The sequence below is a fragment of the Austrofundulus limnaeus genome, unplaced genomic scaffold (genome assembly GCF_001266775.1).
Source record: "Austrofundulus limnaeus strain Quisiro unplaced genomic scaffold, Austrofundulus_limnaeus-1.0 Scaffold624, whole genome shotgun sequence".
NCBI lineage: Eukaryota > Metazoa > Chordata > Actinopteri > Cyprinodontiformes > Rivulidae > Austrofundulus > Austrofundulus limnaeus.
Window position 1 is genome coordinate 20,359 of NW_013953026.1, and position 11,756 is coordinate 32,114.

The window sequence follows — 11,756 nt, forward strand, 5'->3', positions numbered from 1 at the left end:
GAACCCTTTGTACGAACAAAAGTAAGAGAAATTTAGGAGAAGAAAACTAACATGTTCTTGCATGAGGCCCATTGTGTTACAGAATAACAATTCTGAACCAAAGTTTATGATGTCTCTTCCTTTTTTTTGTTTGTTATTTGTTTGTTTTAAATACATAAAGGTCATTGTATTTGAGGAGCAAGAAGGAGACTACAAGGTCCACTTTGAGGATACACCTGATCTGGGCATGGCAGCAGAAATCCAGTGACCATCATCATATCTTCCTTGCATAACATTATTTTTACTCACAAAGTGCTCATCAGGTTATAGTTAAATACAGGGATGTCAATGTTGTTAATAGGATAGTTTGGATTTTTTGAAATGGGGATCTGCTGAGGATAACATGGCAGAAYGGTGGTTCAATCTGTCATCTCACTGTGAGAATGCCACAGGTCTGTCTTCCAACCTTTCTGTGTGGAGTTTGCATGTTCTCCTCATGCATGTGTGCGTGTTTCTCCAGGTTCTTTCCACAAAGCAAAACTATGAATGTTAGATTACTTGGTAACTCTAAGTTGTCCCTAAATGTGGGTAAGAATATGAATGTTTTTCTCGTTTGTCTCTGTGTTCCCATTGCAGTGACTGCTGGATATAAGCACCAGTTCTCTTTTGACCCGTAAAGGAACAATGGGTAAAGTAAATGGATGGAAAATTGGGTTATGCTAAGTTGTTAATTAATATTAGTGTCTTACTTGCATTAGACTGTTGAAAATGATTGATCAGTTTGCAATACTGGGCAGAGGTTTTTTTTCAGGCGAGTTGAGTCAACAACCAAATCTGAACAAAACCATATAACTAAAGTAGGTTTTTGTTCTTAAAGCAACTCAGTCAAAAAGATTTTAGAGGTTTTATCAACAGGATTCTCTACATTTTACATCTCTTTTCCTTTCATTTGACTATTATTTATATGAGGTGATGTCCATGTTTTTTTACATAGAAGACTGAGTCAGCTGTGTACTGCATTATTAGTATGACTGAGCAAAAAAATAAATAAAAAAAACATCTGATCGAAAAGTAATGCAACATAAGAAAACGAATATTTTACATGAGATTGAGTAAATATTGTACACCTTTCTAATGTGGTAGTAGTAATAGTTTATTCATTGTTTAAAAAAAACATAAATTCTGTATACAATAAAAAATACAAATCATAAAATAAATGAAACAGCAGAAGAAAAAAATCATATCTGCCCCTTTTCTCAAAAAAATTAAACAAAAATGTTCTTCAAATAAAAAACATTTTAAAAAAGGAAGAAAAAAGGTTTAACCCCTTCTTGAGCAACAGCTCATAAATACACATTATACCATTACATATTTCTCCAACAGACTAAGCTTTATCATACTCTTAAATACACCCACTGATTTGGCATTAACACCATCTTCCAGATTATTCCATAATCTTATTCCTTGAAGTGCACTGTTCCTTCAAACTGTTTCACAAATATTTCCATCCCTTTGAGATTGTACAAATCTTAACAAAATGTAATTGGATGTTCTAAGTTAATGTGTTTTTATGAGCCCTATACGTAACTGATAAAATACTATAATCAACCAAATCATTGAACKTCAATATCTTCAGCTGATAAAATAATGTATTTGATGGATGGTTGTAGCTCTTTTCTGAAAAACAAACAGGATTTGTAATTGTTTTACATTCTTTTCCCCAAATATCACTACAGTAGATTAAGTGTGAAACTATTAYTGCATTATACAGCATACAACAGTGCCTTATCATTAAATAACTCCTTTACTTTATACAGTACTGCAATAGATTTAGCTATTTTGGTTCTTAAAAGAAATAAATGAGCTCTCCATGTCGGTTTTTCATCAATAATAACATCCAAAACCTTCACCTTACTGACTCTACAGATCTCAACACCATCAACTTAAAAGGAAACATCAACATTTCTCTATTACTAAATATCATATCATTAGTCTTATCCAAATTTAATGATAATTTATTAAGTTTAAATCACATTTGTATTTTAGCAAATTCTGCTTGCATCATTTCAAACATCTGTTCTCTTTTTTTTACCAAAACAAAAAAAATGTGGTGTCATCTGCAAATAAAACACATTTAAACAACCCTGACACATTTGCTAAATCATTTACATACAAAACAAATAACTTTGGACCAAATACAGAACCCTGAGGAACTCCACATGTGATATTGTCTATTTCAGATTTTACATCCTTTATTTGTACAAACTTTTCTAGATGCCCACTGTAGTGCTGGTACTCTAATGCCATATTTGTTCAAATTTTCAAGAAGAATACTGTGATCAATTGTGTCAAAAGTTTTCTTTAAATCAACAGAAATACTAGCACAGTAATGTTATCCATCAACAGCAGTTATATCAATTCCATAAGAGCCATTGATGTTGAATTATTTGCTCTAAATCCGTATTGACTGTTAATATATTTAGTTTATTGCGTATTGACTGCTAATATTTTTTGTTTATTGATAAATTGATCTAATCTAATCACAAATAATTTCTCTAAAGTCTTTGAAAATTGTGGTAACAATGATATTGGTCTGTAATTGTTGAACACATATTTCTCACCATTCTTGAAAAGAGGAATTACCTTAGCTTGTCAGGGTGGTGTTCCCCCACAAGGGAGAGACTCAGGGGAGTGTGACTCATGTGCAGGGACCCGGGGATCAAAGAAGAAAAACAGATTTATTGTAGAAAAAACTCAGGACTTGACAAAAAATGTCTTCATAGAACTCAGGACTGGACATAGGACCTTCATCAACATGTAAAAAACTCTTAGGAACTGGATTACTCACAGAAAGCACAGACACCAGCACCTGACCAGGGAGGAAGAGCCTCAGTGCACCCACACTCAGAGACAGACAGGCAGAACTAAACACACACAGGACTAATTAGGGGAGTAGACACACCTGAGAGCAGGAGGGCAAACTCAGTCACAAGGAAATTAACCACACATGAGACAGAAAGTTAGAAAATACCCTGAACAAATAACCCAACACTAAGAAAAACCTAACAAACCACAGAATTCCCAACATAGCTATTTTCATATTGTCTGGAAATATACCTGTTGAAAATGATAAATTACACATGTAGATGGATCAATCACATAATTCATTATTTCCTTCACAAACATCATATTCATGTCCACCCAGTCTTTAACTTTTATCAGCAAGATTTTTTACAGTATTCATTATTTCTTTGTCAGTTCCATTGAGAAAAATACGGTTGGTACAACCTGTAACTGAATGACTCATATTTTTATCTACTTTTGGTATTTTATCTGCACGACTTGGACCAACATTTACAAAATAATGATAAAATCTGTTTACCATTTCATTCTGATCATGGATTTCATTTTAATCTTTTATAAAATTTTGTGAAATATCTGATCTTATGGCTCTTCAAGACACTATTCATTATTCGCCATGTTGCTTTCATGTTACCATGACTTTTGTTTAATAAATCACTGTAATATCCCATCTTATGTTTTCTTATAATCCACACCAATTTATTTTAATATTTCTTGTAGCTATCTCTCTTCTGCTGCTTTTTCTCTCAATTTAAAGAAGCATGTACCGGTAATGCCCGCTTTGCACTGTTTCTGAGTTTTGATGGATGACCCTCTCTTGGCAGATTCACTAAAGAGGCATCTTCTTTTTTCATTTTCTAATAATAMATTTAAAAATGCTCCAATGTTCAGGATTTGAAATAATTTTTATAATCTTGATGGTAGTTTTTACTACGTAATATGTTGCTCTGGGCGACATGGTGGCTCAATTGGTAGAGCTTGCTTCTCAGCAAGAAGGTCGCTGGATCAAACCCCAGCCCGGGGACCTTTCTGGGTAGAGTTTGCATGAACAGGTCTACATACACTGAGATAATGTTTACACTTTGATGGAAACACATGGATGTTTTTCAACTAATTATGTGGTTTCTGAAGGTACTGGCTGTAGCTTCAAAGCAAATATACACGTACATGCACAGTTTTTTGTTGAAGTAATGAAACAAGCTTTTATTTATTTCCAGAATTAATTTCATTACATTGGAATATTTTGTGTAGGTTCATTTCTACTAAATTACTACTAAAATTCACTTAAACTGAGAGGCAATAAAGCAGAAAGAGTACAAATGGGCTTTAATACTTTTCAACCTACTGCAAACAATATTGCTCAAATATTAACACTTTTAAATCTCATAAAAAAACAGATCATCAAAAACACAAAGCCAAACTTGTACCTCTGAACTGTGTAACAGTGAACTGAAACACCTCATTAATCAAAGCAGGAAGACTGAGTCTGAAACGGTTCGACAAAAACCTGTGGTGAAATCATTACCGCTTTGAACATATGGATCTAATCTGTTGTTTGGTGCTTTTTTCTTCTTTTTTTTTGTTTGTTCAGCATGAGTCAGCGTTTACCTGATAATGCATTACAGATTTTTGAAGAAGTGACCGACTCAGTCGATAGGTTAGAAAAAGGAGAGAAATAGCAGACAGAATATTTTACTTTCACAGAAGAAAATTACAGTTTTTTTCATTTCATGTTGAAACCAATCAGTAAAGTAAAAGATAAAAAGGCAGTGGGAAAGCATGCACACTGTTTGTTCACTGTGCTCCATCCTGTTAGGCKGAGGCTCCGCAGTAACACGTTGTGTCATTATAAAACACGTCACAGCTGTATTTAAAGAGGCCGATCTCTTCCTCCACTTCTCTTCCTCACTGCGTTCTCACCAGCCGCCAGATCATCTTAGATACTGGCCCCTAAAAAAAACAAAAAACATTTAAATTTTCACTAAYCATTTGAAAGATTTTTGCTTTCCTGCACCTTTTCTTTCTGTTATTGATCCATTTGCTTTCTAGGATTTGGAGTATGATTTTAAGGCTTAAAGTTTCTAAAAGATCTTGTWTGGAAAAACAAGAGAACCAGTTTCTAGCTGGAACAAAGTTCAGCCAACAGGATACCTTCAGAGACAATCCTGATCTTTGTTCCAGACATAAAACTGCTACAACTAAGGTAAGAATTAAGATAGTTCTAAATGTATGAGTGAATAAATTAATTTATGATGYGCATGAGTGGCAGAACATACATWTAATWTAWATAACAGCTRGGTSTTTCATTCAGAAACAYTWAAGACTCTTATTAAAGGTCTGCTTAATCTAATCGAGTTGTTGAAAAAGATTAGTTCATAACATTAATAAAAATGTGAATAAATCTGAACTAAGCATATCATGCACACTAATAAGATCTATAAGACAAATACGTTTTTATATAAAATACAGCAACCTTTGAACTAATTTGTTGGTTTTTTATTTTAGATTTTGGAGGAGCTTCTAGTCCTTTAAAAAAAGCCACTTCTGGATCTTTGTTTTGAACAAATGGATTTTAGAAATGGTTGGATTTGGACCTGCAGATGTGCCTCCGTCAGCAGTGGTAAAGTTTGTGGGAGCAGGAGCTGCAGCCTGCGTTGCTGACCTGCTCACGTTTACGCTGGATACGGCTAAAGTGAGGCTGCAGGTAAATTAAAGCTTAGTTTGCCTGAACTGGCTTTGTGTGCAACATTTCACCTCCAATCACATTTAACACATTACAGTTTAGATCTATCCCATGTACTTTGTTTATTTCACAAAGATCCAGGGAGAGAGCAGCGCAGCGAGTTCGGTGAGGTATCGTGGCGTGTTTGGCACCATCATCACCATGGTGCGCACTGAGGGACCTCTCTGAGTCTACAGTGGACTGGTGGCCGGACTCCAGAGACAAATGAGCTTCGCCTCTGTTCGTATCGGTTTATAAGACTCTGTTAAACAGTTCTACACCCGAGGCACAGACCGTAAGTAGATTTTCTATAAAATAATTTCATTTATTGAACCGTAATTCACGTCTGACATCGTCTTCTTCTTCAATGGCTCAGATGTTGGCATTGGTAGTCGGCTGCTTGCAGGGTGCACCACTGGAGCCATGGCTGTTGCTTTTGCTCAGCCCACCGACGTGGTGAAGGTTCGTTTTCAGGCTCAGGCCAYATCCGGTGAGCACGCTAGACACTACTGTGGCACCATTGATGCTTACAAGACCATCGGTAGGGAAGAAGGGATTCGAGGGCTCTGGAAAGGTAATTTGGTATTTAAAAAAAAACAAGTATGTGTCCTGAATGCTTTTGTTAATATTAACCCTTTAAGCCAGGAACAGCACCAAACATTGCACGCGATGCCATTGTTAACTGCACAGAACTGGTGACGTATGACTTCATTAAGGATCTGCTGCTCAAGTCCACTCCCTTGACAGGTAAAAGGCTCAGATTCAGTGAAGGTCCTGTCACACTTTAACAGTTTAAACAACTCATGACTTACCCAGGTAGGTTATATATTTGATCTAATTATAGTACAGTGTTTACTTTAAAAGAGGCTGCCACTACAGTTTTTAAATTGCATTTTAAGTGTAGACATCTTGAGTTGTTTAAAACATTACAGTGTGACAGGACCATAAGATGCAGTGTTTCAGTTTGAAGCTGTAACATCCAGCATGTGCTCCACAGATAACCTGCCTTGCCACTTCGTATCGGCCTTCRGTGCCGGGTTRTGCACGACTGTGATCGCCTCTCCTGTCGATGTGGTCAAGACGAGGTACATGAACTCTGCTCCGGKCCAGTACGGCAGCGTTCTCAATTGTGCTGCTGCCATGATGACCAAAGAGGGGCCACTTGCTTTTTACAAGGGGTCCGTAATTCTWGCAGAGATTAGATCAAACTAAATTAGTCTTTGTATCGCTGTAAAACAAATTGAATGAATGTTTTTCTTGTTCTATTCTCTCTTTAGGTTCATGCCGTCGTTCTTACGGCTGGGCTCCTGGAATGTGGTGATGTTTGTTACTTATGAGCAGCTGAAACGAGCCATGATGGCAGCAAATAACAGCAAYATGGCTTCACTGTAGGCAATGATGTCTATCTGAAAGGCTGCTACTATACCACACCTGCCTTTTASATGTAATCAGCTTTTATTATAATATTTCAAAAGCCATTACTGYTTGTAGGAGCGCAACATGTGTAATWAATATGTTAGAAATGYTGCAAACCTAGAGCTTGTTTGATCAGAMGCTTGCTGGCAGAGGAKAGTGACMYAGGAAACTGAATGTCAAACGCCATGATGAGGTTTCCTCTCTGGGATGGATCCTGTGGCAGCGGCATGCCTTCYCCAGTCACCACTTTCTCGTACGCAGGGCTGATATGTTACAACAAACAGATCAGAAAGAGAGTCAAATATTAAAAAAAAAGAAAAATATTATGTACAAAATCAGAATCAATTTAACGAATGTCCTAGTTTTAAAAAAATGCAGTTTATAAACAAYTAATTGCCTGAATTGGTACCATTTCATAATAGGGCTCCTTCTAAGGATTCATTAATGCTTTATAAAAAAGGTTATACATGAGTTTGTAAACACTGCATCGACAAGCATTTATAAAAATATAAAACACTGTTCATACGTTGAAGCAGGCTCACTATTCGACAAAATTAAGTGTCATACTTTTATTAATTCAGTTAAATGTACAATTTTGCTTGTTGCTCAGCTTGCTTCTTCAATTAAACAACTTCATTTACCAAAAACAGAATTTGTGTCAACAATAGGGTTGGGTAAAACCGTATAATTGATCGTCAGAAAAACTGTCATCAAATGGGGAGCCGGCTTCGATGTACGAACAGCGTTTCATAACCATTTCATAAAAGATGGTTAATGCTCAGGGGTAACCTATTTATAAAGCATTAATAACAAGCGAGACCACAGATAGAGGCAGTCAAAATGAGTTTTATCAGCAGGTCAGCTCCACAATGAGAGGAGATGGGTGAAGTCTTTCGTGTATCTGCTTCCTGTACACCACCCCGGGAGGAGTTCCAGGAATGATGGATGGATAAAATGTTAGTAAATCCTTATTTTGATGTGGTGCCCCTAACTTTTTTATCATCATGTATTCCAGAATGTCCCAGGTCAGAATGTTAAGCATTTCACTTATGAGAAAGCACTTACTGCACAATGTCATTGATAGGAATGTTGAGCAGCTTGCCATCTAGTGTCGGGACTTTCACAGAGAAGCAGGTTAGTGCCTGTTAGAAAAGAAATTAGCTTGCAGCTTCATTGTTTGTTCTGCTTTTAAAAAAATAAACATACAATAAACCAGAGACATGACTTACCTTCTCCAGAGAGATCTTAGTTTTGTAGATCAGGTCGTTGCCTCGTCTCGTGAACATCGGATGACTTTTCTGTCGGACTATGAACACAATATCTGCAGGGATGCGGTTTGGTCCCTAAAGGCAAGATAAAATAAAAACAATTGATGTGGGACTTAAAAAACCATAGTGCTGTGCATGAGTTGACTTTTCAGCTAATTTTACAAAATCATGTTAGATAAAAATGAGTTTCATAGAGACTCTAGCACATTATGTGTGAGATGAAGTTCTATCACAAATAAATCAGCTGAGACTATCTAAATATGGCAATAGAAAATGCCAACACCTTGTTTCTGAAATTCGAATAAATATCCCCATCAAGTTTGGTTCCAGTGTCTCTATGTAAAACTCAAAAACCAGTTTCCCATAAAATAAACTTGGTTCAAACTAGTTCAGACCTCAACTGACAAAGAGGTTCACAGTTTGAGTACCAGCCCAAACATTATTTTCACAAAAGGTTCACATAAAAACTGTACAAAATGATAAAATCCAGCTTGTTCAAATGAATAAAGTTATTTAATTTTATTCAAAAAAAACCCTGCCTACTGTCCAAAATAAAACGACGTATGGAAATATTTAAGTAAAACAAATTTGAATTTGTTTTAAAAAATAGCCTGTTTTAAGATGTTGAAGAAAGTGATCTTATGATGGTGGAGTTAAACTGGAATATTTCCATGCATTTCCACACAGAAATCTAGCCATGACAACTTGTTTACATTGACAGCACGCCCCTTCCAATATGGCGCTGCGCTGGTACCACAGCTGTCCATCTTCTGAAGTGGGTGTGATGCCTCCAGTCAATACACTTCATTGGATTTACATTACAAACATAAAACAAAATTTTGCGACCAATTTTGAGTCATGAACGTCGCTTACTTGATCTCCCTCTTTGGAGAAAATGATTCTTGTGCCCTCTCTCCATCCAGGCTGCACTTCTACCGACAGGATCTTGTCCTTCATGCTGTATGTGTGTCCATCTTCATTCATCACCTGCAACGTAAGGAAACAACATAAACAATGGATTTTATCTGAAATATCTGGCTTTAAAAAACACAATGAAAAGCCCGATGAAACTATGGCTGACCTGAGATGTAGAACACAGAAATAATGGATAAAAAGCATTTATAAAATAAATAAAAATCTAAAAACAACACTTTGACCGAACAAAAATCCAAACCAAGAACACAGAGTTTTAGTAATGCAGATTATGTTTTGTTGCCTGTTTATTTTTCCATTGACCTACTATGATTACTGTTTTGTTTTATCTGGTGACACAATATTGTGATGCTATATGTCTATTTATTTTTATGTGTTGTGTTTTTGTTGGTTTATTCTGTCCACGGTTGCTGCGTCATTTGCTTTAAGAATCACTGTGCTCCAGAAAGCACTCAATGCATGAAAGGTTTAAACACTGAAAAGCTTCAGGAAGGAGACAGATGTGTTCAGTTGACTAAATCAGCTTCTACCCTGCGAGATATCTTGATCTTTTGCAGGCATCCGTAGAAGAGGTCATCCAGGGACAAATGAAGATCTTTTTCTATCGGAGCGTCTTGTGTCTTCACCGCCTCGTGTTTGAGTAGAAGTGGCAATTCTAGTGTAGAAATGTCTACCACACACACACACACAAAGAAAGTATAATAAATACAGTTGAAGTAAAAAAAGATAATACATGTGACTGTGGTTTTCTCACCTGCAAATGGGTTGTCACCCCCAAAGAACAACCTGAATGTTTTGTCTGGATCCCCATGATAGGCATATTTTGAGGTCCAAGCTCCACTCTGACCAAACTCAGCCGGGACGCCACCTTTCAGACCCTCCTCACCAAATTTRTCATAAGTTGCCTTTTTTCGAGCTTTTATAAAGAAAATATRATGTTAGACTACACACATTATAACAATACTAGTGCAGAGGAGCCCAAAGTGGGGCCCGCGGGCCAAATTTGGCCCGCCAARCCATTTSATTTGGCCCACCAACAGTTGCCAAAGTTACAAGGTTGTAACCTGTTATCCTATAGAAACACAGTATTTCCATTGGTCAAATGACTTATAAAAGGGCTGTAGTGAAGGTAGTTTTCAGTCATGGTGCTGACATATCTTTGATTTATTAGGATTAAACATGAAACGACAACAAGAAATATTTAGATTTAACCCCACGTGCAGATTTTCACACTTTATAAGGCCACAACTCATATTTTATCAATTTGTAAAATGTCCCATGAGCCTTTGCTACTTGAGCGTATGGCAGACTTTCTCCAAGTGCACAGACTAAAACAAAAGAGGGCCAGTGCACAGCTTAATCATTAAAAATAAAGGGCTTTACTTTAAAAAGTATTTGTATTTCATGTATTATATAACTGCATTTGGCCCGCAGACCTGGATAGATTTTCATTTTGGCCCCCTCGGAGCAAATGTTTGGGCACCCCTGTACTAGTGGGATTATATAGACATTTCAAATGAGTTAAAAACTTTTGATCTTAGAGTAAATTTAGTGATGCAACTCACTTGAAAGAAAGAGCATTGACTAGAGGCTATTCACCTTTCCTACAAAATATGTTTTGGATTTTTATTTATTTATTTACATAAATTTTCTGTAAGTTAATATAGTAGCTAAGAAGTGGTTTTTGAAGCTTGTGGTTCTCAAAGATCCTGCATGTCTYAGTTGTTTCTCTGCTTTGGCACACCTGTTTTAAATGAATGCATGATTGTCAGGCTTCTGCAGAAAGACTTGCTGAAGAGCAGGGAAACAAATAAATAACTAGCGGTAGATAGATAAATAGATAGCGGTCCTTGAGGACCAGGATTTATTTTATTTTAACTGAATTTCACTCACTGTCGCTGAGGACRTCATAGGCTTCACCCAGCTCCATGAACCTCTCAACACTTCCAGGCTCTGGGTTTTTGCTCGGATGAAACTTCAGCGCAAGACGGCGATATCTACGTTGAAATGGCATAAAAATGTCACGAAACCGACATGAAACCTTTTCTTTTTTTAAATTTTGAAACAACTTACGCTCTTTTGATATCTGCATCTGTTGCGTTTCTGTTTATTTCAAGCGTCTCGTAGTATCTCCAACTCATTGTGGGCTKAAATACGATTAATCCTCCCCAAAAGCTAATGAAGTTAGCTTAGCTAAGTGACTGAAATAAAAATTACAAGTCAAGCGTTGTTTGTTTCCATAGTGAAGGCTTCTTAGTAAGTTCTCGCGAGACTTGAGAAAGTAACGCGAACAAGCAACAGGAAGTGGACACTCTGGTTGCAAAGCTGTTTCCACAAACTTTTTTTTTTTTTTTATTGTAATATAAATTCAAATGTACAACGTTTAGGGATACAACAACAATATACAAGTGAAATACATTTTCAAGGCACAAGATATAAGAGAGCAAACAATAGACATAAACAAACAAAACACATTCACACCCACATTCACACAACTGTATTAATTTCAATCAGAAGTCTTCAAATATTTTCAAATTTTCAAATCCATTCCATAGAGACTTTGCATTCTTACATTT

At 36.4% G+C, this 11,756-nt stretch overlaps 3 protein-coding genes across 4 annotated transcripts in view; 2 read left to right on the top strand and 1 right to left on the bottom strand.

Moving 5' to 3' along the window:
- Positions 1-1,202, top strand: part of LOC106531377 (beta-galactosidase-1-like protein 2) — a gene marked incomplete at its 5' end in the record, with an annotated part of 13,777 nt that extends 12,575 nt beyond the window's left edge. The window contains 1 exon segment of the mRNA XM_014027227.1: positions 161-1,202. Within this exon segment, the coding sequence (XP_013882681.1) occupies positions 161-247 (87 nt within the window).
- Positions 1,203-4,403: 3,201 nt separating this feature from the next.
- dnajb13 (DnaJ heat shock protein family (Hsp40) member B13) lies at positions 4,404-11,429 on the bottom strand. 2 transcript variants are annotated; one of them, XM_014027223.1, is made up of 9 exons: positions 11,254-11,429; positions 11,074-11,177; positions 9,935-10,096; positions 9,711-9,850; positions 9,121-9,234; positions 8,209-8,322; positions 8,045-8,121; positions 7,097-7,242; positions 4,404-4,791 (listed from the first exon to the last, which is right to left on the bottom strand). In XM_014027223.1, the coding sequence occupies exons 1-9, from the start codon at positions 11,319-11,321 to the stop codon at positions 4,778-4,780; spliced, it is 939 nt and encodes a 312-aa protein (XP_013882677.1). In that variant the 5' UTR covers positions 11,322-11,429; the 3' UTR covers positions 4,404-4,777. The 2 variants fall into 2 exon arrangements, with proteins under 2 accessions (XP_013882677.1, XP_013882676.1); XM_014027222.1 differs by lacking the exon at positions 4,404-4,791 and having other exon boundaries at positions 7,080-7,242.
- LOC106531375 (mitochondrial uncoupling protein 2-like) lies at positions 4,803-7,088 on the top strand. Its single transcript, XM_014027224.1, is given in 6 exon segments — positions 4,803-5,545; positions 5,660-5,858; positions 5,940-6,137; positions 6,209-6,310; positions 6,561-6,741; positions 6,841-7,088. Coding segments are annotated over 6 exon segments (921 nt in total). The 5' UTR covers positions 4,803-5,419; the 3' UTR covers positions 6,956-7,088.
- Positions 11,430-11,756: the final 327 nt, after the last annotated feature.